Source organism: Paramisgurnus dabryanus, chromosome 21 (genome assembly GCF_030506205.2).
Source record: "Paramisgurnus dabryanus chromosome 21, PD_genome_1.1, whole genome shotgun sequence".
Lineage (NCBI taxonomy): Eukaryota > Metazoa > Chordata > Actinopteri > Cypriniformes > Cobitidae > Paramisgurnus > Paramisgurnus dabryanus.
Genome location: NC_133357.1, coordinates 16,082,473 through 16,110,312, shown reverse-complemented (window position 1 = coordinate 16,110,312; position 27,840 = coordinate 16,082,473). Strand labels below are relative to the sequence as shown.

The window sequence follows — 27,840 nt, the reverse complement described above, 5'->3', positions numbered from 1 at the left end:
TGTGTGTGTGTGTGTGTGTGTGTGTATAGTACTTTCAGTTTTTTTATATCATGAAATTAAGCTCCAATTTTGTTTCCCATGTGTGCAGCCGAGGGCTCCTCTTGCAAAGTGGACACTTCCATAATTCAGAGGAGATTGCCTGTTTTACACAAGTACCTTAACTCGGACACAGAGAGACAGTTACAAGCACTTTATGCACTTCAAGCATTTATAGTACAACTGGACCAGCCTCCAAGTAAGTAAAACCTTTCATATTCCCTCAAACTCGCAGTAGGGCTCCAATATTACTGTAATTGCTTTCATAGGCAATGGTGCTGTTATATACACTATAAACACAATACTCTGCAGTAAAAATAGCAAAACCTTTTAATTTAACAGTATTTTTGACGGTTGCAGATTTGCTTCGGATGTTCTTTGACTGTTTGTATGATGAGGATGTGATCTCTGAAGATGCATTTTGTAAGTGGGAGGGCAGTAAAGACCCTGCTGAACAGCATGGAAAGGGCGTGGCCCTAAAGTCAGTCACCGCCTTCTTCACATGGCTGCGCGAGGCAGAGGAGGAGTCGGAGGACAATTGACAAAGAAGAGAAACGGACACTTTCGCCATCTAGTGCTGAAGAGACAGTAGTCGCTAAATCAATAACTGCATCAAATTGAAATGTAACATAACAAGCAACACATTATGCATCAGTCGGGCAGAGTGCAGCCAGATTTGGAATGGTACGGTTCACTGACATGCAACGACCATGTGATGACTTAACAGTTGTTGGAGCACTAAAAAATGTATTATTTATAGAAATATTGCATTTAAGTTTTTTATTCTTTTCTTTTGTTACTTTTTAAGGAAAGACTTTAATAATACAAACGTTCAGCTATGAAACAAAACATACGTTCAGACTCGTTAATTTATTTTTTTTAAGAGCAGCATACACGAAAGGGTATTTAACATTTGCTGACAGTCACAATGAACGGTTATCAACGGATATAGATATAACATTATTAATTTTATTAATAATATAATGACCGTGACAAATAATTAAAGAATTTTCATGCTGTTTCAAACTGTTCAAGAATGGTAACCGTTTTATCTGTTTATCTGGTTGAGGATAGTCGAGGCCGGTGTCAAAGAAGGATCGGCGTTTTAGTGCAAGGTTTAAGGTTGTTATTTCGATAACCACACCGATTGTTCCTCCGCTTCAGCTTGCTCTATGTGAAACACTTCCTGTAATCCAGCAGAAACATGCAGTACTATGCATTCAGGGGACTGCTGGGTGTCACAGAACAAGAAATGAAAGTCCACGAGCAAAGGACAACGTGTACAAAAACACTGAGATGTTGCAGAACCTAAAGTGCTTGTTATTCTTCATACTGAGAGCAACTTTAAAACTTGTAAATAAATTAAAGACAAAAATGATTCATAAAAATGCAAACGGCGGTGATGGTCTGTGTTTTGTACTGTGTTGTCAGTGAATGCTGATTTTGCAATGATATCTTGTACTTAAAGGGACACATTTGATTCTTACCGTTTTGGAATCCATTCAGCCGATCTCCGTGTCTGGCGGTAGCGCTTTTAGCATAGCTTAGCATAATCCATTGAATCTGATTAGACCATTAGCATCACGCTAAAATATAACCAAACAGTTTAGATATGTTTCCTATTTAAAACTTGACTCTTCTGTAGTTACATCGTGTACTAAGACTGACGGAAAATTAAAAGTGGTGATCAGCTGAATGCATTTCAAAACGCTAAGCATCATATGTTTAACTCTAGGGGAGCTGGAAAATTAGCATATTTTCAAAAAAGTGGAGTCTCTTTAAAGGGATAGTTGAAAAATTAACTCACCTTCATGTTGTTTTAAACCTGAATGAGTTTCTTTAGTCTGTTGAACACAAAAGAAGATACTTTGATAAATGATGGAAAGCACAGAGTTGACAGCACCCATTGACTTCCATAGTATTGTTTTTTTCCATCATTGGGTACCATCAGCTGTGTGCTTACCATCATTTATCAAAATATCTTTTTTGTAAAGAAAGAAACTCATGCCAGGAAAGAACAACATGAGGGTGAGTAAATGACACAATTTTCATTTGTGGGTTAACTATCCCCTTTAAATATCTCTGTATATTTAATAAGACAAGAAAATAACCTTAATGGTAGGGCACTCATCCAAAATGATATCTTTTTAAGGTGCCAAAGAATGAATTGATACAATATGTTAAATTGTTCTCTGATATCTACATAGAAGGTGACTTTATTAAGTGTAAAAATTATCCAGAAACGGTTCTTAAAAATATAGTGCATCATTTTTGCATCCACTTTTTTTTTGTACGTTTTACTTAAGCAATTTATGCAATTGCTTAAAATTTTTATATATTTTATTCACTTTATGGTCCTTGTTTCATGGCAATTGCATAAATTGCTTAATATTTCATGTAATACGTACTTAAAAATTGATGCACTATAGTTTTAAGTAAATCCAGCCTTTATTTTTTTCAGGGTAGGATTTTTCTCTAGAATGAAATGGTCTGTTATTACCTTATTTGGAAGGGTCATGAATGATAACGTTGGGCTCTGCTCTGCTCCGCTATTTTTACAGCGCGGCTCATGTCCGTAGATCACATTAGGAATGTTATTACCTTATGGGGTGGTTCCAGGATGAGGGTTATCCTAGTCCCAAACTAAAATGCATAGTTGAGCTGCCTTCATTTAAAAACATCTTGAACTGACATATCTTAACAGAGGTTAAAAATGGATGTCTCCAAGTGGCAAGTTGTGTGTTTTCAGTATGGACCTACAAAACATGACTGTAAAGTTAATAATAGAACTTCAGACTAAATGCTTGCATATAGTGCTAACAAGGCAGTCACAACATTGTACTTAATTTGATGTGGGGGCGTACATATCGACTGTAATGCCAGTTGGTCATAAGTTGAGATTGGCCTGTACACAAGTTTTACATAAAAATGAGGAAACAATTGTGTTTTAGCCTCACGATATGTCATTACCATGCACAGAACTCGTATTATTCATCTTTTCTTAGGTAAATACTGTACAATATATTGTAAATACATTTAAACCTACATTTTCCTAGGTTTTACATTCTATGGCACCTTAAAGGATTAGTTGACCCAAAAATGAAAATTCTGTAATGTCTTCACTCTCATGTTGTTAAAAACCGACATAAATTTCTTTGTTCTGTTGAACACAAAGGAAAATATTTTGAGAAGTGTTTGTTACCAAACCATTCACAGACTCTTATTTACTTCTATAGTATTCTTTTTCCTACTATGGAAGTGAGTGGGGTCCACGAATGGTTTGTTACATACATTTCTCAAAATATCTTTGTGTAAAAAAATAAATTTATGTGGGTTTGTAACAACAGGAGAGTGAGTTAATGATGACAGAATTTTCATTTTTGGGTGAACTATCCCTTTAAAGCAATGCACATTCAACATTTATTTTATTCACTTTATGGTCCTTGTTTCATGGCAAATGATATATTCTGCGTCTTCCAGCAAGAAATATGAAAAGCCTTACGCTTTGTTTCTGAAACTTAAGGCAAATGTGCATTCAGAGTATTGAAGAAAACTGAGCATTTACTTTTTCCATTTAAGTATTTTTATTCAAAATATAAAAACAGAATCAGAGCCTTGCTCTCAATAAATACAAAAATTTGATCAAATGATGAAATGTAAAAATACAACGAGATGCACTAGATATTTAAAGGCGAATGTGCAAGCTCACAAATTACACTTCGATCAAGACTAAGATGGGTTTTTAATCTTAAACGTGGAGCAGATGTTGGTGAATGCACTATAAGAAAATTTTTAGTAAAACCGTTAAGAGGCAGATGAGACACATGTTTGAGTAAACCATCAAATCTTTGGGATATTTAAAGAAGTATTAGGCACATATTGGATAGTCATTGTTTTCATTACCATCATCCCCCGTGGATTGTAGGGTAAAACATCCCAAACATCTTCAGTGACAAACATAATTATGTGTAAATATAGATATGTCTTTTCAGCAAACATGAGATGAAATATGAACAGTTAGCTACCTATGGCACACTGCAAGGCTAATGGTACTGCTTGATAGTCCTTAAACCAACAATCACAATTTTGTGTTACAATTAAAAGCAGAACTACAATACAGAGTCCATGTAATCTGGTGAAAGCACCTAGATTTATTATTAACATAAAAACTCCAGTTCAAAACAAACAGAAACTGTAAACATGTTTTCACGCTACTACAAAATGAACATTTCCATAAATCATCAACATTTGTTTGCACAAATGGTCAGATACTTTGTGCTTGTCTTCTGTGGGGTTTCTCCGACTCTGACATAACTAATTGTTGCCCCCTGGCCCTGGCACAGCTGAAAACACCACAGACCCCCTATGTGAATGTTTATGTTACGGTTTCGGGGATAAAAGAGTTTAATTGTGGTAGTCATACATTTTTTTTTGTAGTTTTGAGGAGCAGCAATCCCCAAGACCGACAGCCATATTGGGATGAGGAAACCAGTGCAGGAGTTCAGGGTATCCTTACAAAACGTGAGCGGAACTGAGCAGAAACGCTACGAGTCTTTAAGCATATTAATTTGAGCAAAGATTTTCAGTGCGGGCCCCAGTTTGATGTTCATGGTGCTCATAAGATGGTCCTCATTCAGGAGCAGCAGGGCCTGGCCATCAATCTCCTGAGAACGAAACTCTTCAGCGATCTCCTGGCAGCCTGACAAACACAATCAGAAGATTTATTACATGAAGCAATAGTTTACCCAATAAATTGTCATCACGACTTGAAATGTGCATTATTTTCTTTCAAGTAACATCATTTATAAAATTGAGACCAAAGCTAATAAGCAAAAATTTCATCAAAGTTTAGTCTTTTTTTATGTAGTCCTAGACTAAAATGCACTGACATCTTAACACACATTAGTGCCACTTTTTAAAGCAACACTATGTAGTTTCCATGTAAAAATGACTTACAGCTCCCCCATGTGGTTGAAAAGCGCAACAGTGCCTGGTATCAGACACTTCTGCAGGCAGGGGGAGGGGCGGGGCTGTGTTTCCTACCCTCCACCGCCACTTTCAGAGTGTGCTTGTAGCAGCTAGGAGGCTGTTCAGGTTGCAGCCACAGTACAATTTGTCCAGTTAAAAGTTGTTCTATTACTGAAATAATTTTAGAGACATTATTTAAAGGTCAAAAAACTACATAGTGTTGCTTTAAGGTATGTTTGTAAAAAAAAAGGGATAGTTAAATTAAAATACTGTCATCATTTTCTCACTCTCATGTTGTTACAAACCTGTATAAAAAAAATTCTGATGAACACAAAGAAAGACATTTTGAGGAATGTTTGTAACCAAACCGATCATGAGCCTCATTCACGTCCATAGTAGGAAAAAATTATACCATAAAAGAATGGGGCTCATGAACGGTTTGGTTACAATCATTCCTCAAAATGTCTTCCCTCGTGTTTATGAGAACAAAGAAATTTATACAGGTTTGTAACAACATGAGAGTGAGAAAATAATGACAGAAGGTTCATTTTTGGCTGAACTATCCCTTTAAATGCCCTAAAATAACTGAGGCCTAGTCCTAGATTAATCTAAACCCTGCCTGGGAAACTGCTCTCCTGGTCACAGTTGAAGCTAGAAGGGATACAGTAAATGAGCGTTGTTTATCCAAACCGTACCCTAAACCCAATATTTCATGGGATTAGGCCGTAGCTGTATCCCATCCAACCAAAAGCGCTGTTTTTCATCCTAATCCTATACCCCCCCAACCCTAATGCAGAGTTCAGACTGCATGATTTTCAAACTAGTTGGGTCAAAGATGTTTTCACACTGCGTGACTATCTGGGGTAATGATTTTCACTCGCTTGCACAGGGTTTCGATTTGCCTGTGATTTCGGCCATTTGTCTGTGATTTCTCAAAACCTATCAGCGTGTCAATAAGGGCTAAAATCGTGCAGTCTGAATTCAGCATAAACCTTAATATTACACAGGATTAGGCCGTAGCTGTATCCCATCTAGCCAAAACCGCTGTTTTTATCCTAATCCTACCCCTAACCCCAAAATTTCACGGGATTAGGCCATAGCTGTATACCATCTAGCCAAAACCGCTGTTTTCATCCTAATCCTACCCCCAAACCCAATATTTTACAGAATTAGGCCGTAACAGTATCCCATCTAGCCAAAACCCCTGGTCAGCATGCGCTTTTATTGTATGAGAGAAAGATAGACATGCAGCCATTATTACATTTAGCAATAATATGCGTTTTAGTTTCTACTTTACTAAATAACTTCGACATCATAAGTACTCAATGGAGACATTTGGATGGATGTGTGAGATTTTTAGAGCTTTGCCATGTTGGATCCTATACAAAGTCATGGATATTAAAAAAACCTTTGTGTTGAGCTGAAGAAAAGTCAAAAACTCCTGGGATGGAATAAGGATAAATTATGAATATTCATTTTGGGTGACCTCTCCAAATGCAGGACACTTTTTATTAGAACATTAAAGATCTGTGACACTTGTTAGGGTGCACTCACACTATCCAAACCAAACCGCGCTCGGGCGCGTTTGACCCCCAAAGCCTGGTTTGTTTGACTAGTGTGATCGCTCTGTTCTGTGCCCGGGCGCGGATTGGTTAATTGCAGAGGTGGGCCGGAGCGCGGTTCACCTGGGCTCAGGCGCGGAAGGCTGTGGTGTGAGCGCAATCGCGCCTGAGCGCAATTCAAAAGGTGAAGACGTCAGTTGCGCGACCACTCACCTTCAGCTGCCTCCGTAAAAACCTTTTGATGCGCGCAGCGGGTTACGTGAATGTCCGAGCTGCACATGTGACAGATCAACTGCAATATGATTACATGTGAGAGGGCTGTCTGTAATCGCGCACCAAACGACTCCGAATAAAAAACACAGACTTCTCATTACAGTGGGTTCCAGTGTTAAGAGAGAGCTTTACTTCCTGCTTTTTTTCAAAACAAACGCACCTTAATGACGAAAGCGCGCCCGGACTCGGATCGATAAAAAGTACAGTGTGAGTGCGTGCACCTGGGGGAGTAGGGAGGGGTGACAATCGCGCTGGGGCATGGTTTGGTTTGGATAATGTGAGTGCGCCGTTACAGCTCAATGTAAATCCCATCAAATCTCTGAAGCCGCTACCTGGCAAAGAGCAGATGAATTCATAAACATCCTCGACGTTCCACTTTGTGGGGTCACTGGCCAGGAAGTGGTGCGAGAGAAGAGGAAGCTCTCTCCTGCGATCTGATCTCTGTTCATTTAGGCGTCTCTGGGCTCCAGGGCTCGCAGCAGACAGCGGTGAAAGAGGCTCCTCGTAGCTTGACATGTCCGAGCACAGACTCGACTCACCATAACTTGGATGAGAGGGATATGGGGATAACACAAATACTCCAGACGTCTGTTAAAGACAATCAAGCACATTTCTATAAACATTTACATCTTTCCAAAGTGACTTAGTGCATTACAGGTATACATTTTATCATTATGTGTGTTCCCTGGGATTGAACCCATAACCTTTTGGCACTGCTAATGCAATGCTTTACCCCCGAGATATAGGAACACAACATTAAAGGCGGGGTGCATGATCTCTGAAAGCCAATGTTGACATTTGAAATCACCTAAACTAACACGCCCCTACCCCAATATAATCTTGACCTTCTTTTTATAGACCCGCCTCACACATACGCAACCATGGCAACGATGTCGGTTAGTAGACACGCCCCTTACTGCTGATTGGCTACAAGTGTGTTTTGGTACTCGGCCCGACTCCCTTTTCCAAAGTGTTTTTCAAAAATCATGCACCCCGCCTTTAATGGGTTAACCTACTTTGACACAGCAGTCAGTGATATTTAAGGAAGAGCTTAGTAAATTTACGACTTACTCGCTTGTCAATATCTGTGCCGCTGTTTTGGTCAATGACATTGGAGTATCTCTGTTTCTTTGTGTTTTCCGAAGCTCTTCCTGGGAAAAGTCCCATCCGCTTTGTACATCCCACATTATACCTGAGAAAAAAGATAAGTGTCTGTTTAAGTTCCATGCTGTGAAAACACAACATTTATAGATATAAAAGGATGTGGACCTTTTTGCACACACTGTCGAACAAAACCGCTTTGATCTCTTGAAGTTAGATGCAACGTCTACAATTCCACAAAATTCACACGCCAGCACCGGTTCCTCATCCTGGTTCTTCAGATCTGTGAAGCAGTTTATATTATCAATTAAATGTACATGGCTCATTAGATATACTATACTGTGCATTATTGATCCATCAAGTTAACCGTTCGCCAATACGTATTGTTTAGATAACCTCTTACCTTGCTGCGAAAGATCCTCCATCTCAGTGTCTGTAGTGTGAAAGGTCTGATTCTGTTTCTGCTTCTTTAAATTCTCAAGCAGTAAAGATGGACGTTCAACCTGGACAGATCCAGAAGACATTACAAATATGTTACACATAATCTTGGACCATTTGTCCACTAGAGGGAACTCTGCCTCTTTCAATAAACAAGGAATTAAACAGATGGGATGTCCCTGAAGTGACCTCCAACCAGGAATATGAAAAAAAAAACACTTGCATTTTCCTGCTTTGTTACTAACAAATGAAAATGCGCTTTTACATTTAATAATTTAGCAGATACTTTTATCCAAACGACTTGCAAAAAAAGGACACTGAAGCAATAAACAAGCAAAAACCCTTGCTTGCATATCTAACACATTAAACTGAAGATCTATTTCTTTACATTGAAATATAGGTAAACTTGCTAAATTAATTAAACTTGCAGTAATAATATTAAATGCAATTTAACTATTAAAAGGTATGTTTTAATATTGTTGACATTATTTGGTCCATCTAACAAAATTTCTTCGCTATACTGTAAAAAAAGCAGAATTGTCAAATCAATACATTTTTATGTTACTTTAACTTAAAAAATGTCAACTTGAATTTACAAGTTATGTCAACTTTTTAAAGTTGAAACTCAAAATAGTAGGTTGAGCTGACTTGCAAAACCAAGTTGTTTTAACTCAGTGCTTAGAAGTGTAGTGAGGGAAACTAGAACCTAACTAAAGGTTTTTCTGCAATTTTGATAAATATTCAAAAATGTTCACCACCCTAGTAAATATTTATATAACCCTAACTCACGTAATTAATTACAGTACTTAAATGTACACAATTCATTCTCCCACATAAAAAATACTGAGGTATTCTTTAATATTTACTATATAGTATAATATCTACTATATAGGATCAAAAACACAATAGTATCTAGTCATTTTACTATAGCTGACTATAGCAAATAGTCAAGTAAGAAAAAATTCTGTAGTATAATTTAGCATTTACTGTATTAAATTGTACTACACAGCAGTATATTATACTAATTTCTACATTGTGTTAATGTATACTACTATATTTAGCAACGCTGACATCACGGGCACGCGCGTCGAAATTCTGGCATAAATTTTGTTTCTGCCGCGCGGGACTTTTACAATGTGTCTCTCGTGCAATATCCAATCCTCGTCGCATGGTTGTAGCACGTTTTCACTAAAAATTACAATAAATATGTCAAGTCCGACCACCGAAAGCGTTTGATATTTTGAGCTTTCTACCCGGAGGTGTTTTTAGTTCACAGCAACTGTTAAAAAATTTGTGTCACATTCAACCGGTCAGTGTGCTTCCACTAAACTGTGGACTCTAATGAAAGGTAGGTGGACCAAAATATATATCTTTTATCTTGGTACTGAAACATGGTAATCTAAATCAATGGAGGAGATTGTATTTAAATAAATTGCTTAAATTTAAATTTTACGTTTCTGGTAATAGACTACAGTGAATGTCCTGTCAGAACGTCCACTGCAGGCATCGTTCTAAAAACCATTACCATGGGTTTGATGTCCCTTCCGACTAAAACAGTAGATGTTCATGATTTAATTTAAAAGAACTAACAAAATTCTACCTTCTGTTGAAATTTCATGCAAATATCTGCTAAACTGAAAATGTTACAAGCAAAAACATGTGAATAAGTAGCATTTTCGGTCACACACCTTCCATTGACATTCATATATAACTTTTTCCTCTGATTTCTAATATTAAAAATATCATAACTTCCTCAATCTTTTTACAATCCAGGTATATTTGTAAATGGGAATGTCTGCTCTGTCTAGTCACGTGATAAATTTTTCAGCTTTGTTTTTTTGTCATCATCATCAATCATCAATCAATATTATGTAGCATCAACTGTAGTACATTAATAAACTGTAGTATATATTGTAGTTTTCTTTAATATGTTTATTTACTATGATAATACTATAAACACTATAAAAACAGCATAAGCTGGTAGCTGGTTTACGATGGTCCTCATAGCCTGTCAAAGCTGGTCAAGCTGGTGGGTCAGCTGGTCTTCCAAGTCCAGCTTGACCTGCATAAAAGGTGACCAAAACACAGCTAAACCAGACTGCTACACAAGCTAAAACCAAGCTGGAAGACAAGCTAAAACCATCTTACCACTTTATCCTGGTTTTACCTGTTTTTTTTTTAACTATACAACCGTATTTTTCCCACATATACATCACAGCTACAGATTCTATATCAATGTTTTATCAAAATGCTTTGATGTTTTAGTGGTTAAGATGACCAATCCAAGGCTTCACCTGTGGCTATTGTAATCTTTCACCAAACGCAACAGTTACTATACTGTAAAGTAAAAACAATATCTTATCTTAAAAATAAAAAAACTATATTGACTAAGAAACAGCAAACTGAAAAGTTGTATACGAAGTGTACTCACAGGAAAAGGCTCAGCTCCCTCCTGAATGACGAATCCCTCGATGACATGAGTGAGGATGTGGGGTTTCACTACGGCCTGTGGCGGCGGTTTACTCTCGCCATTTTGCGGAGCGCTGCCGGTCACAGTGGGCGCATTGTTCCCGCTGCCCGAGGTCATGACTGGAGGTGAGCCCACACCTGCCTTCACATTCACTCTGTCCACTAAACAACAGTACAAAAGGATCTATCAACACCCAAAAATAGCCATTACAACAAACTCTCATGAAGCTGTTCATTACTGATGAAACTGTTAAAGGATGAGGGAAGAATAAACTGTAAGATTGGATTGGATACTCTGGAGATAATATCGGCGTAAATTTATACGTAACGTTAACCGTGTATGCATGTATGTATAAAGTTCATGCTTATTATTACTTCACAAGCTTTCCTTCCCCAAACTGATCTGTAATATGACGGCAACGCATGCAAAAACATACATATACAAGTTATGCATAAGTTGTTGTTAAAGTCTAAATCGGAAGTGTTTAGTACTACAGTGTTCAAATGCTAAATGTTACGCATGTACCGTAAAAACGTTCATTCCAGCTTCTACCAAACTGTTTTAACACACAGTTGTGCATGCAATCAAAACTTTAAAATCCAAAACAGGAGGTTAACGTCGAATCTCTCTGTCCTGAAAGTCACTTCTTAACTTTATATCCCAAACATTTGGCAGGATTACACAAACAGCAAACGCTCGCGCACAGGCGTCCTGGTGATTGTCAACAGCACACGCCTTTGTTCCGCGCACGCTCTTTACTTACACTTTAAAACACCAAAACAGGAAAGATCGAAAGTGAATTTAGCATTCCAACATTCCTGAATACGCTTCCATAATCCACCAGTGTTGGATACAAAGAAGGACAACGAGTGAGCTTATCCGACCCAAACTTTTTTTTGTGTGTGCGTGTACGTGTTTTTTCTAACCGATCCTCTCAATGTGATCAACGGGGCCACGCTCTCTAATCCTCTTTGTATGGAGGAACTGGATAGGAAACATTGGGCAGTTGCGATTGGCCGCTCACGCTTGGAATTTTGTCCAATGGCGGGGCGCGTTTAGAACAGTGCCGTTAAGCGATTGGTTAAAACCTAAGAGCAGCCTCATGACAGAAAGTAGGAGGCGTTGCGCACACCGATCAGGGTATGACGTCGAAGAACCGTGAGAGTTCTGCTTTTGAATCGCCCTCGCGGTACTTTGATGTCATAGTTCGATCAGTCTGCGCAGCGCCGCATGCAGCATAACACGCCTAGAAACGCACGTACACAGAGAAAGAGTACTTCATAATTCTGGCGGCTGGCCTCAGTCAAAATCTTAACTCTTTTAATAAGACAAAAGATGAACAATGGCTGTAAACAAATCTGTCGTTTGTATGGAAAATAGCAAGTAAAAAAAAAATATGAAACAAAAAATGCTGTTGTTTTTTGTACATTATCAGATGCCTAAATTAAGAATCTTATAAAATACAAATTTATTATTTTTTATTTTGACAGTAGGCTACTTACACAGACTGTGAGGTAAAGTAAACGCTAATAGCTATTTTAAAAAGGGAAGGAGACATTCAATATGTCCATAACCATAACCATATCCATAGGTTTTTTGTTTTAACTGTGGTAAAACCATTTTTGTAAGGGGTGCTGAGGAACTCGCTGATCTTTATCTTTTCATTTATAAGTTGTGAAATTTGATCTCCATTTTAAACCCCCTGTGTCAAATAGCTGAACTCTATGTTGTGATGATGTAACATGTGTCCTTACGTTACTATGACACACCCCTTACAGCACTGTTCCTGCCTTTTGTTCACACAGGACATGCTCCAGGAATGCTTCTAGGCCCCTATTCCAGGACTGAAGGATGAATTCCAGAACGTGTTTGCATTCAGACATAAAGCCATTTCCCGGGATCAACATGCAAAAGGGATTATAGTAAGTCTTTCACTCATAGAAAAACAGTCTGACACTTAGCAAATGGGAGACTAAGGATTGCAAGATTAATTTTGTCACACAATGTGCTACAAAGATCCGGAGCCATTACATTTTATCTGTTACAAATGCGATTAGGCAGGACGCCAGGAACGGTCGGCTTTGTAGTCTTATCTCAAAAGTCATTTTTCAGCTTTCATTTGACGTTGATTGTACTTGAACTTGATACCGTGATATAGCTAGTTACTCACTTCTGTGTAAGGAAGGAAATACCTCATTAAAGTATGTGCATTTTAAACCAACACATGAAAGATAACAAAAATGTGTTTGATCTAAAGCAAAAGATGACATAAAAGCTTTATGAATGAACCACAATCCGAAACCAGCATGAGACAATAAAAAACTTGACATGATTGATGAGTTTAGCTTTCTGATGCCTCGAGCAATTTACGCACATAAAAGATCAATTGATCATCATTCATAATTTAACGTCTGAGAGTTTAGGCGCCACCACACCTGCCAGACAGCAAAAGCGAGACCACCTTTATTCCCACAAAGAACAACAGGCATCAGACATTCACCCTTTATTATAGCAGAAGCTGTCACATTCAAACAAGTGTTCAGATTGGACAAAAGAGACTGGGGGTGTGACAGATCTACTCTTCCACTTGAGGGTTGAGATCGCGCTCTTGTCCTTTGTGTTTTTGTGACTGGCAAACCTACAGATGGTGCTGACATTGTCTGGCAAGGCCAACAACTGATTTGGAGTTTGCAGCTTTCCCTGTTTTTAATCATATGTTTTAGCATCTAATGGTTTAAAGCAAACTAGCAATATTTACTCCATTTATTTCTTTTCAATCATATTACATTTAAGTTTAATTTTCAACCAGCTGTAAATGTTTTACTGCCGGTCTGGTGCACTAAATACATCCATCCAAGTTACTGATTACACTAACATTGTGTGCATTTGACTGTTAAGATAAACACACATGCTGAGAGACAGAAGGAGCCTAATTGGTCTAATGTAATAAAACAGCAATACCTTTTGTGATTTCTGTTGCTTGACTTTGATAGCACAATTTGTGCAACTGGGTTATCCGGGCTGGCACTGATGGTATGCATAGCAGCTGCTCGTGGTTCTGGACAGGGCCGAGGTCTTTACCTTCAAGGGCAATGGGGACGTCCTTATCAAACCCATTCTGTGTGGCTACTCCCACCTATAATTAATATCAGAAGAGGAGGAAGTAATAACAGAACGCAATGCAATAAAAGAAAAACAGGTTTTGCCAATGATTTTGTCCGTCCTTCATACCTCAGTTGGAGATGGTTGGATCTGCAGGTTAACTGAGGTTAGCTGCAGAGGAGCTCCCTTGTTGTGGCCGAGAACGTGTGACTGGCCGTTCTGGGTGAGAGGCTGTTGAGTGGCAGAAGTAGAATGGAAGATGGAGGCTTGTTGGCAGGTAACAGGCACTTTGGGCAGCACAGATATAGGACACTGCTGATGTTGAGCCGGCAGGACAGGCTGGATGGCTACAGCTTGGACTGTATGTGGTTGAATGGTTGTGGCTTCTAAGAGCTGGGCTTGAGCTCTTTGCATTAACTGTGGAGGTTGCTGCTGTATCAAAAACTGCTGCTTGTGTTGCTGGAGCAGCTGATGCGTCTGGATTTGTGTATATGCTGGAACAAAAAATAACAATATTGGATGGTTGGTTGATGTAATGTATAAAAAACTGACCCTGGACCACACATTTTTTACTGTAAATATATCAAGTGAATTAATGCAGTTGCTAAGGATTTCATCTGGACAACTTTAAGGGCTATTTTCCTCAATATTTTAATTTTTTTGCACTCTCAGATGTTCAAATAGTTGTATCTTGACCAAATAGTATCCTATTCTAACAAACCATGCTTCAATAGAAAGCTTATTCATTCAGCTTTCAGATGCTCTCAATTAAAAAAAAATTTTTGGTCCAGGGTCACATACAGTATGTAAAAAAAGGCACATTTAAGGTATTTATCATTTCTAACGGTTGTTTTACATTTCCAGTTTTAGGGTTAACAGAAATGTCTGTAATGTTTTTAACAGATATTTGATTTGTTTCTTTTAGGAAATGGGTCAGTGACAAAATTGGTTTGGCAGGATGAGAAATTCAAAAATCTTTAAAAAAAGCATGTATCAGGTTTATTTCAATGCATATAGTGTATGTTGTTTTTATGCAATAAAAAGTTACATTTGCACCATTTTTATGAAAGTTAAGACTGAATGGACCTGAAAATGTCAAATAGTGTGTAACCGCAAATTGCGCCAAAGAATGAGAAATATTAAATATTTTATCCACCTTGATGGCATGTAAGCGTAATCATCATCAAAAAATATATAATTTTAAAATATAATCTTATTAGTCATTTCTAAATGTAATTTTAATGCGTTTTTTGTAATATTTGTCCTAACATATGCTGAAAACAGCTCTGTTTTTTAAATAATCTTTGACAAATTATGTAAAATATAGGTAAAAAAATCATATTACACTGAACTAAATGATTATATTTTATTCCACTTTTTTATGAATATATTTATATTTTCATTTAAAAAATACTAGTTACACCAATTGACACAGACCAGTTACACCACATTGACATTTTTGCAATTATCCCCCAAATATTCTTTCAAAATGAAATAAAACTAGAAATTTTAGACTATATATTTTTTTTTTATTTAACCTTTATTTAACCAGGAAAGTCCCGTTGAGGTTAAAAACCTCTTTTTCAAGGGAGTCCTGGCCAAGAGGCAGCAAAAACATAGTCAGTTACATTTATAAAAATTGTTACAATACAAATAATTAAAAACATTTACAATTTATACAGATCATTTCAGGTTCTCTCAATCTGGCCTTAAAAACATTTAAGGAAATAAGTTCCGATAATTTCAAGTCTTTTTGCAAAGAGTTCCATGCAGAAGGAGCGGAGTAAACAAAAGCCCTTTTCCCCAATTCTGTATGGGCAAATGGAACCAAAAGCAGCAAGTTATCGTTTGATCGCAATGAATAAGAACCAGCACTTCTCCATGTTATTAAATTACAGATGTAAGATGGTAACAGACCCAGCATGGCCTTATAGATAAAAATATGCCAATGCCCTGATCTCCTGTTAGACAATGATGGCCATCCCACTCTGGAATACAGTTCACAATGATGAGTCAAGTTTTTACAATTCGTAATAAATCTCAGAGACGCATGATAAACAAGTAATAGTATGCAAGTAATCTGCACATTTACTTCAAATTTTAACCCTTTTACATTAAATTGAACCATACAGACACAAAATAATTTGCCATTGACCCACATATCAATTTTGCATATTTTGATAAAGGTGCTAAGCACACAGTTGATGGCAACCATTAGGGGAAGAGTAGGAATAACAAATACGATGGAAGTCATGAAAGTTAAGGAATCCTTGATTAAATGGGTCTTTCAACTTTAAAAAATTTTACAAGGTGGCTAATTTGTATTTATTTTTATAACCACATTCGTACATTTTCTTGTACAATTTGCTTTTGCCCCTGTGACGTTGGGGTTAGGGGTGGGGCTTTGTTATTGGTTTTTTATGATAATCGTATGTTTTTGTACGATTGACTTTGTACAAATTCATACGAATTCGCAAACTCATAAAATACGTACAAATTCTCATAAGATCAGGCTGGGTCTTTGAGGAACCAAAAATAGTTATTGTTTGGCATCACTGTGAAAAACATTTTAAGCACCATTATTTTTTAGAGTTTCTTCTATGGATTGTTCTGTAGGGCCATACAAATAAAAATACCAAAAGACAACTGGCCAAGACCTTTAACAAAAGTTGGTTAAGAACTAGAATCTAAAGAATATTAAAATACACTGAATACTTATTTTACAAGAGTTACAGGTGCGCAAACTTTTGGAAAAGAACACAAAAACAGTTTTTAAAATTTTTGATCTGTCACTATTTCCATAACGTGCAACAAAGATTGGATTTGAGAACTGTTAGTAGTAAGTCTTTGAAGATTGTAGAGCTATGTTTACCATCATTGAAAAGAAACATAAATGATAAGACGTGAGCGATCAAAAGACACGCTCTTGAAATCAAATTCCTACATGCAAACTGTCTATCCCATTATCTTCTCAGAGACTGTGGGAGTCTTTATGAATCGTCCTGTACCATCTGCACGCTTTTCTGTAACATCATAATGAGCACAATATTAGATAGTGTGCCATTTTCAGTCGCTCCCCCGACAGCCTACTAAGTTCAAAGCATTCACAGAATAGTGACAGCAGATGCAAGCCTTTCTTCATGCATTGAAGACCACACTCTGGTTTAACTTCCACTTAATAAATAATTAACTGCTGGCCTTTATGTTCTCAGCTCAGTTTAATATATCCCCACATGACAGAAAAGAAACGTCTGCAAGACATTTTGGTCTTTGAAGGGAGACAGCAAAGAATAGCATTTACCCAGCTTCAACACTCAGCACGGTTTCAGACACAATAAGTGTGGGAACTAAAGACTTTCCATTGCGTTTTTACTCCTACTGTATGTTCCTTGAGGGAATAGTTCACACAAATTTGTTTCTTCAGTTGCAAACAAACATTTAAGTTTTATGCATTGGGCAAATGCTTTGTGCAAATGCAACTTACAGTCCATTACGTTATACATCTTTTATCAGCATGTGTGTTCCCTGGGTTTCATCCCCAGACATTTTCTTCTGCTAACGTAATGCTCTACCATTGAGCTATACAGGAGCAAAAAATTAACAAAAATATGCAATGAAAAAATGTGCAAAGATAACAATAATTTTTTATGTAAATATAATATACAATTATTTATCTGTGTTTAACTTAGAAAGTATAAGGTGGGGTTTTCTCTGAGAAACTATTTATTTTAATCTTAGTGTGATGGGTGGGCTTCCTCTACTCATGTACGAACATGACTGGTCTCTAAAAGAAAAAAACTCCTAACCCCAATCTCATTGTTCACTTCTAGCCTGTCGAAGAGTCCTTGCAAATGCAATCATAATCAAATCACTCCACAGAGGCTTAACCATTCACATCTGCAGTGGTCACTCCAAAATAATTTCTGGTCCTTCTTAGGATACCTTAAAGTTCATGCTTCCAGCTATGTGCTTCTCAGCCTAATGAATTCCTCATGAAGAAACCACGGGCAATGGGGGGAAAGCCATTCATACACATAACATTTAAGTCATTCCATAGACATATTCTTTCACCAAGATTTACAATAAGACCTTCTTTTAAAAGCTATTGCCAAAGGAAATGGTTAGATGTAAGAACAGAGATCATAGTGTTATTTGTGGGCTCATGAAACTCAGTCGAGCAACAAATGTGTAAAACAAGAAATGGTGTGGCCAGTGAGTACTGACCCTGCATACATCTCCGGCAGATTCACTGACTTGTTTTACAGTTCTGTTGGTTCTTAAAGCCTTTCTGTCAGGCTTTCTTTAAAGGAAATGGTCAGAAACTGTATGCGCAGAAAGCCACAAACCACAAATAACACATTTGACTGCTTGTGGTTTCCATTTGTATTGGATTGGAGCGATATAATGAAGGTTCGGTTTGTCCTGAGTGCTACCGCTTGCTATTAATCCTGTGATGGATCATTTGTTCTGAGATAAATGGACCAGGAAATGGAGATAAAGGACAATAAAGTGTTTCATTCACATGGAAAACGGAGCTTAACATTTTAATGAAAGTATTAAAACATAACGCAACACACTGGCCAAATATGTTTGTGAATGGCTTCTCCTAATGTTTTGTAGATGCAAAGCAATGGTTTGTGCTTTTGTCCAGTAAACTATTTTTACTATTTTTGCTTGCACCCGTGATCACAACACATAAATACAAGTCACATTTTTCCTGTGATCCAACAGGGAATATAGGGTACCAATATCTCTGTAGTTTAATTGATAGAGCATTATGTTAGCAATGCAAAGGCACACATAATGCTGAAAAATGTATACATTGAATGCACTGCTTTAGCATACGCCGTGCAGATATTCCTGCATAACAAAAAATCTAAATTTTGTCATTATTTACTCACCCTCATGTTGTCCTAAAAATCATTGTGTTTCATTATTCTGTTAAACACACACATTTTTTTTTTTTTTTTTTTTTATAAATGATAGCAAGCACACAGTTGACTAACCACTGACTTCTATAGACGGTTTCATCGGACGCGCGTGATACACGTCTGGCTCCGAACTTTACTTCCGGTTTCGTTTTTTTTAATGGTCTGACTAGTTGCTAAACTGATCTCTTGAACAAATGCCCCCTCGAAAATAACAAATGTTTTGGTTTCCTAGATAATCTATGTGTTGTTTTTTGCTTGTTATATAAATAAACTACGTTTAAAGAACTTTGTTGTTATTTATTCTTAGCGGAGCTTACCGGAAGTTACGTGCGGACCGCGACAGCCGCTTGTTTATATTGTTACTGCTGAAACGGTCTATAGTATTTGTTTTTTCTACTATGGAATTCAATGAGTACTGTCAGCTGTGTTTACTACTTCTTCTGTGTTTAACAGAATAAAGATTCTCATACAGGTTAAGAACAACATAGGGTAAATAAATGATGACAAAATTATAATATTTGGGTGAACTGTCCCTTTAACAACCACATATTTATAAAAAAAAAACTATTATAATGTTAAAGCAAGTCTGTTTAATGTAAGATTATCATTATGAACCAAGCTTGAATATCTGGTCTTTATGGATCACACATGCATATTTGGCTACTCTCACTTTATCGATTACATTTGGATAAAATTGTGTGGTTGAGCTTCACATAAGGCTGTGCATCTGCTTCAGTGTGAAAAGATAAACATTTAGAAAAAGCGAGTAACAGAATTGGCTTTTCAATGCACACACAAACTCATAGAGCAGGTGTGTTATCACAAAGAACGGCCAATGCGCTCCTCAAGACTGCTGGCACTGCAACCCGACCCTCTGCCTAATGTTCAGGGCCAGATGTCCTTCTTACTTCGGCCCGTATTTTTTTTTACCTCTTCAATAGTGAGATTTAAAGGGGACATTTCACAAGACTTTTTAAGATGCCAAATAAATCTTTGGTGTCCCCAGAGTACGTACAGTATGTGAAGTTCTAGTTCAAAATATCATATTGATAATTTATTATAGCATGTTAAATTTGCCACTTTGTAGGTGTGAGCAAAGATGTGCCATTTTTGGGTGTGTCCTTTAAAATGCAAATGAGCTGATCTCTGAGCTAAATGGCAGTGCTGTGGTTGGATAGTGCAGATAAAGGGGCTGTGTTATCCCCTTCTGACATCACAAGGGGAGCCAAATTTCAATGACCTATTTTTTCCACATGTTTGCAGAGAATGGTTTTCCAAAACTTAGTTACTGGGTTGATATTTTACACATTTTCTAGGTTGACACAAACACTGGGGACCCAATTACAGCACTTAAACATTAAAAAAGTCAGATTTTCTTGATATGTCTCCCATATGTGGATACTCCTGTAAAAACAAAGTAAATTTCTACCTGTGCTGATGAGGGGGTGACCCGATACTGAGCTCACACTGGGACACCCGCTGAGCTCCCTGGTTTTGAGTTCATTGGTTGTGTCATTGTTTCTGGCTGTCTCAGGGGATGTCTCTGCCCGAATGGCCTTCCCTGCAGCAAGCACGTGGGTTTGGCTCAGCTCCCGTACTCTTCTGTCGGGCCACTGGCTGGATGTTCCCAGAGGGCTGTGCCGGTGCCCCGGGCGACTGTTTCACACTCAAGCTCTGTAGCGGAGTCTGGGAGAGGGAGGAAGCCAGCGCCCCCTGCTGACTGCACAGGGACAAGTTCTGAACCTGGGTGGATACATTGAAAATATTTTTTTTACAAATTTTGGTGAAGAGGGTAGCAATTAACTAAAACTTGTATTAAAATATTACATTTAATTATTAAAATATTAAAAAATATATTACATTTATAGAAACAAATAACATTACATTTAGTTTAAATTTTTTAAAGTTAATTATTATTATTATTTATTTTATATTACTATTACCTTTTAATTTATAAAATGTATAATAATAATTACTATTACAATTAATCTCTTTAGTAACAAACTTAAACATGTCACATGCATGTGTTCTTATATTAGTTACAGGTGACCCAAGTTCACTAATCATGAACAATTAACAAACGTATTTAACAGACAACATACAGGAGTTATCTATATGTGTTACCGGTGTGTTGACTGACAGTGCTGATGTCTCTGGCTGTACTGTTGTGACTGAGGCAGCCGGGGTGAAGATAAGCTGCGGGGACAAAGGAACAGCTCGTCCCAAGCTCCTTGCTACTTGCACAAGATTTGTCTGTTGTGCCTGAAAAACAGAAATGGTTGCGTTAGCTGATGCATGGCCCAAATAAGAGCTATTATTACAAGCCTGTTGACACATACTACAGTACGCCATCACACTCGACATCAGAAGGCACTTGAACCCTTTCAGCTGTTATAGTACATATAGATTAATGAGCCTGAGTTTCAAATCCTCAAGCAGTTTGTTTACAGCTAATCAGTTTCAAAGCCAAAAACTGCATCAGCTGATCTGCCAGTTTCAGAGTCACCATCCTGAGTATCATCAGGTCTTTGAAACAGCAGCTGGACCACATTAAAATCCAAGGCCGAATCAACAAAGATGATATTAGATGGCAAATATGAATAAAGACACACAATTGTACTCTGCAAAATTAAATCACATGCCCATTCACTTTTCCATCTCTAAGAAACACACCATTCATTCATAAGGTCATCTTGGAGAATAGTCTAGTAGTATTGCAGTTTAGTTTTGTTGAAAACCTTTACCACAAAGAGCACTGCTATTAGGGAACCAAAATAGTACAAGACCACTTCACATGTTTACTCAAAACCAAGACTCATGTGCTTAGATGTGTTATCTTCCTTTTGGAGACATATGTAGATGACCTCATTCAAATAATTATTTATAAATAATACAAGATACTGATTGTACAGTTGGATTACATTTATGCATTTGACAACTTACATTGCATTAAGTCTATACCGTTTAATGTGTTCACTATCAAACCCTTAAACATTGTGTTGCTTTCACAATGCTTTACCAATTGAGCTACAGGAACAGGAGGTATTTAGTAGTCATTAGAATAATTTCTCTAACAATATGTCTCTATTTAAGACAACTAAATAAGAGGTCTCACCATCTGCGCCCGTAGGTACATCTGTGCTTGACTGGCTGTGAGTGTGGATGTGGTGGAGTTTCCCAGCAGCACGGCTTGTTGGGCAATGCAGACAGGAACGGAGCTCCCGCTCTGAGCTCGGCTGATCAAATGAGCTGCCGCATGGGATGTGGCCAGATTAATCTGTTAAAATAATGAAAAAGAAAACGGTGCTTAATCCTAACTTGAACAGCCCAACAAAACCAAAATCTCAATGTGAGCCTCCACTGTGTGGATGAAATTTGTAAAACATTTATGATTTCCCTTAAGTAACATTCCTTGGCAGTTGTCTAGCACTGGAGACTTGTTAAGTGAGATATCAGTGTCAGGTTTAATAATACTTACAGTGGTTTGGGAAGCCACGGTCTGCTGGGATGTAGTGCCATTCTGACTGCAGCTTTGTCTTCCTGCCACAATACTAGCCTGTGGGAAATGAGTAGAGAGAGAGAAAGAGAGATGTTAAAGAAGGAAATATATATATTTAGAGAGAGGTTACAAGTCAAACACAAAACTCATTAATCAACAACAAAAGCACTCGACACCAAGCAAGAGAGAAGCAGAAAGCAAATCTCCTTCCCATAATGCACTGTGCCAGTTAAACAACTGGACCACAAAAAAAAGTCATAAGGGTAAAAAAAAATTTAAATTGAGATTTATACACTTTTTTAATTGATGCATGGTTTGTTAGGATAGGACAATATTTGGCTAACATACAACTACTTTAAAATCTGGATTTGTAGGGTCGTCTTTAAAATTGTCTAAATTAAATCATTAGCAACACATATTACTAATGATAAATACATTTATATATATATATATATTTATGGTAGGAAATTTGCTAAATATCTTTATGATCTTTGTTTAATATCCTAATGATTTTTGGCATTTAAAGGGGCCATGTCACAAGACTTTTTTAAGATGTAAAATAAATCTTTGGTGTCCCTAGAGTACGTATGTGAAGTTTTAGCTCAAAATACCATATAGATAATTCATTATAACATGTTAAAATTGACACTTTGTAGGTGTGAACAAAAATTTGCTGTTTTGGGTGTGTCCTTTAAAATGCAAATGATCTGATGAAATTCAAACATTGATCGCAATGAGGGTGGTTTGTTGCAATTGAAACTCAATTTCTCTCTGCACTAAATGGCTGTGTCGTGATTGGATAGTGCAGATTAAGGGGCGGTATTATTATAATAAGATCTCCTTATGACATCATAAGGAGAGCCAAATTTCAATGACCTATTTTTTCACATGCTTGCGTAGAATGGTTTACCAAAACGAAGTTACTGGGTCGATCTTTTTTTACATTTTCTGGGTTTATAGAAGCACTGGAAACCTAATTATAGCACTTAAACATGGAAAAAGTCAGATTTTCATGCTACTGTATGGCCCCTTTAAAAAATACTTAATTTTGACCCATACAATTTATTGATGGCTATTCCTTCAAATATACCTGTGCGACTTATGACTGGTTTTCTGGTCTAGGGTCAAAAACAACATTGAAACCCCAAGTTCCAACATCACAGGGCTAAAAGCAATATTTACAAAAATTGTGGTCGTATGTGGTATTAATACGAATTAAACACCTGGTCATGAGATATGTAAAACTCTCTCCTTGTGTTAAAAAAGATTTTCCCCTTGGTTCCCCTAAATATCCACAGGATGTGAATTAGCCGAGAACGGATTTGTGTTAAACGATTTAAAACAAGCCTCTGGCAATAAAAAAAATCACAAATCAAGACAATAATGAGGTGGTACTGAAGTTCCTCACAACTCAATTCAATTGAATGAAGACCCTGTGTGGTTTTCTTTAGACTTTAGTGCGCCTTCAGTATGGAGATATTAAGTTTTCTCTTTATCTCTTTATATTGTGTTAAAAATAAAAGTCCTTAAGCCTACACTAATCTATCTAATACTATCTCAAAAGACAAGCTAGACATGAAACCGCATGTCTCGGCTCAGCAAATATTAAGAGAAGAATTAATGTCTTAGATCAGAGAACAACTCACAATGTACCAGCATGTATTATTTAATGCCTGTAAGCTTGAGCACACATTTATAAGAATGCTAACCCTGCTGAAAAACCAACATAGACAAACATAATTCCCATGCTGGTCCATGCTGGTTTGGTGCTGGTTTAGCTGGTGGTCACCAGCATACCAGCACCAAAACACAACATATGCTGGTCTTGATGGTATGCTGGTTTTTTAGTAGGGAAAGCACAACAGAAGCATTTCACTTGTGGTCTATATTTGGTCCTCTCTCTGTATACAGTATGATGTGTTTGTACCGTATGCATGCACACCTGCTGTACTGCAGCCAGGCTTAGGTGCTGGTGTTGCAGTGCTGCGGTCTGAAGCATGAGGTGTTGCTGTTGGGCTGCATACATCTGCTGGAGGTACTGCGCTGCGGCTGCGCTCGGCTGCCTGTTCAATGCCTGCTGGATAACCTGGAGGCAGGATGGTATGGGATTAATACATGAACATAAGCGTGTACCGTGCATCCCTTCGTGTCCGCCCTCCAAAAATTGTATGACAAAAACATTCTAAAACTTTAAATATTAATTAAACAAAACATTAAATTATACAATGTAATGCCTTATTTTTCTGTGGTTTAATTACAAAGAATTTAACTTCATCAAAATCAAACATTTAAATCAAAATTCTTTGGTGTGGGTAGTTGTTGTGGGCACATTAATAATGTTGAATGAGCGCCACCTGTAGATTGATTAAAGTACTTGCAGCTCATATCCTGTAGATGGCAGTAGTGGATCACACTTTCTGTTCAGTCATGTGATTCAGAAACTCATTTATCGTTTTCTCCCTCTTGAATTTCGGTTGGGTTTTTAAAATAGTCGGGTTATTATAAGTATAATAAAGTAAGCTGTTGTTAACATTACTCAAAGGGACTTTCCAGTTCTGTTGCAACATGATAGGTATATCTCAAACGTGAATTTTGACACTGCTATTGTTTCAATAATTGAAGGCTAACAACTCACTACATTAAGACATCAACTACCACAAAAATGTTAGCTTACATACTAGAAACTTGACACGTGAGATAGAAGAAAACATTTATATCTATTTATATTTATATATGTTTTTTAAACATGACTCCACCTGAACTGTCTGTCTGTCTGTGATTCCTCCATACAGTGATATCTGAGGAAGCACTTGCTGTCTGCTGGAGGAGGCTGATGTGGTGCTGATGCCAGTGGAGGTTGAGGTGGTGCTGGTGACACTGGCACTGGAGGCCACACTGACCTGCTCCTTCTCCATGGGGAGCCTCCACCTGCCTGTGTTCGATCCACCGCGGCCCAAACCTTCACACTCCCCACCAGCTTAGACAGAAAGAGAAGAAACTTATAGTCACAGTTTGAGGTACACTGACAAGTGGTAATTTAAAGGTGCAATGTGGGACTTTTAGAAGGATCTAATGACAGAAATGCAATATAATATACATAACTATATTATCAGTGGTGTATAAAGACCTTATATAATGAACTGTATTGTTTTTATTACCTTAGAATGAGCTGTTTATATCTACATACACCGCGGATCCCCTTACATGGTCGGCGTCATGTTTCTAAAGTAGCCCTAAACTGAATAACTGTTCTACAGAGCACGTTTCGTCCCTATAGTTGTCTTAGATGATGAGGTGCTTGTCCTGTGGGAGCTACCGTAGCTTCTCATTAACTAAAAAAAATGAAGTTAGACAATTTCAACTTGATTTTATAAGTTATGTCAACTTTTCACAAGCCAAAACCTAAAATAGTAGGTTGAAAATAAAAAATGTAGTACTAACAGCTACTTAGAACTGGAAAAAAATTACTCCTGGTATTTTATTAAGCAGCTTCTTCTAATTGAGTTTCTTTTCATCTATTCTGGGCCCTTATCGGCTGCTTTTCTTTTTTCATTATTCAGTAAAATTCATCTATTTCAAAAACATTTCTACATCTAATTTCAATGCATACGGATCAAAATGTGTTTTTCTAGATAATAAAATAATACCAAGTGGCTCTAAACTACAATGCATTATTAAATTATGAGTATTTGGAATGTATTGCATTATTGACAGCATGAACTTGAACTGAACTTGTTAAAACCTGATAATCTATTTTATGCAAAGATTCACATTGTAAATTTACATGTGACATTTGACAAATGCTTTTATCCAAAGTAACTCACAAATAAGGTACATCATAAACATATCCACAATGCAAAGTTAAAAGTCTAGACTGGAGCAGAAGTACAGAAAGTACTTTTAAAGTTATATCAGAAATAACAAGTGAAGGTTTACTTTAAGAAAAAGAAGAAAAACTGCTTTGATTATATCTAACAACGAATAAAGTGTTATCAGCTGTTTCCTGAAGGTTATAATGGTCTTAAAAAATCAACTGGATGTTGAAACCTTGTTCCACATTCTTAAAAGTAAAGGGTTCTTCAAAGCGATGCCATAGAATAATTACTTTTGGTTAGGGATGCACCGAAAGGAACATTTTCAGCCGAAGGCCGAATACCAAACAACCAAACACTTTTTTTATATTTTTCATTTTCCTATAAATTATTTTGCCAATTTTCTCACCATTGCACCAGTTACATTTTTTAGAATGTCCTTTTTACTACATTTATTTCACATTATTTAACAATGTTTTTTTTACATTCCAACAGCCTTTTACACCTGGTCACTTCTTTGATAGATGGCTAAACGGATATTAATCCGAACTTCTATTCCCGTGCAAAAAATGCTAATAACTTATTCATCACTTTGCCTTAAGAAACTGAACTTATACAGTATAGCATTGTATGTTGAGCCGGGGACAAGTGCCTGCGTGCACATTCAAGCACGAGCAAAGGGACAGAGTGAGACGGTGGCAAGATTGACAGGAGATGACAGAGGAAAAAGCGCTCTAGCAAAAAGCTAGTCCTATACTAATAAACCTTGTTAATAAATGTTTGATTTCTCATTTAATATAAGCGTGGCACTTTATAGGTTCCAGGAAGTTTTTTTTACATACTGCTGACGCTCTTCGTCTTTCTATGACATGCCGCCATGTCTTTCACAAATGCTACATGGTGTTCAGGATGTCTTGATTTTAAATGATAAATGAAACTTGTAGTGCTGTATTTTTCGCACCTTTCTCGGACACTTTTACCAACATGTTTGCTGCATTTGCGCGTCTCTCACTCTGTGATGGTTACATTCGATCGCGTCATCAAAGATCTCATCGTTGTTTAGTAAAATTAATTCTGCCTTTTCACTTCTTCAGCCAAACATCGAAAATCAGTTTTTTTCAGCGGAATAATTTTCGGCTGCTATATTCGGCAGAATAATTTGGGTTGCCAAACATTCTGTGCATCTCTACTTTGGTTACTTAAAGAACCATTCAGTCAAAGATTCTTTGAAGAACCATTATTTTCATAATCTTTAATAATAATAAAAACCTTTACACTACAAAGAACCTTTCTTGAAAGGTTCTTCAGATGTTCAAGGTTCTTTATGGAACAATTCAGCCAAATATGGTTCCTCTATGGCATAGTGAAACACCTTCTAAGAAACCACAAAATGTTAGAAAAAATGCTGGCTCAATACGGCTTACACAAATATGACATGAGCTGAATAAACAATGACAGATTTTTATTTTTGTGCATCTAATCCTTTAAGTCCTAACAGTGATACCTTTGAGAATTACAGGCCTCAGTCTGTTTATAGTCCACATGACCATATGAGCTTCAGTAGCTCTGAACAAATGTGAAGAGTGAGGAGTTGGAAAAACATAACACAGACATGACATCAGCATCACAGGCAGTGTCAGGCTTTGAT

General features: G+C 37.2%; 2 protein-coding genes across 8 annotated transcripts in view; one reads left to right on the top strand and one right to left on the bottom strand.

Annotated features, from left to right (window-relative positions):
- Positions 1-1,430, top strand: part of eif4g3b (eukaryotic translation initiation factor 4 gamma, 3b) — a 55,727-nt gene extending 54,297 nt beyond the window's left edge. For all 7 annotated transcript variants that reach the window (XM_073813033.1, XM_065285891.1, XM_065285889.1 and 4 more), the window contains 2 exons: positions 89-235; positions 397-1,430. In XM_073813033.1, coding sequence (XP_073669134.1) covers positions 89-235; positions 397-578 — 329 coding nt within the window. In that variant the 3' untranslated portion in view covers positions 579-1,430. The remainder of the gene's footprint in view (positions 1-88; positions 236-396) is intronic.
- Positions 1,431-3,619: 2,189 nt separating this feature from the next.
- phc2a (polyhomeotic homolog 2a (Drosophila)) overlaps positions 3,620-27,840 on the bottom strand; it is a 34,746-nt gene continuing 10,525 nt past the window's right edge. The window contains 15 exon segments of the mRNA XM_065285885.1: positions 3,620-4,735; positions 7,172-7,427; positions 7,911-8,031; positions 8,109-8,223; positions 8,344-8,443; positions 10,810-11,009; positions 13,810-13,984; positions 14,080-14,444; positions 20,311-20,449; positions 20,451-20,624; positions 21,006-21,143; positions 21,997-22,158; positions 22,360-22,437; positions 24,308-24,466; positions 25,137-25,357. Coding sequence (XP_065141957.1) covers positions 4,581-4,735; positions 7,172-7,427; positions 7,911-8,031; positions 8,109-8,223; positions 8,344-8,443; positions 10,810-11,009; positions 13,810-13,984; positions 14,080-14,444; positions 20,311-20,449; positions 20,451-20,624; positions 21,006-21,143; positions 21,997-22,158; positions 22,360-22,437; positions 24,308-24,466; positions 25,137-25,295 — 2,496 coding nt within the window. The 5' untranslated portion in view covers positions 25,296-25,357 and the 3' untranslated portion in view covers positions 3,620-4,580.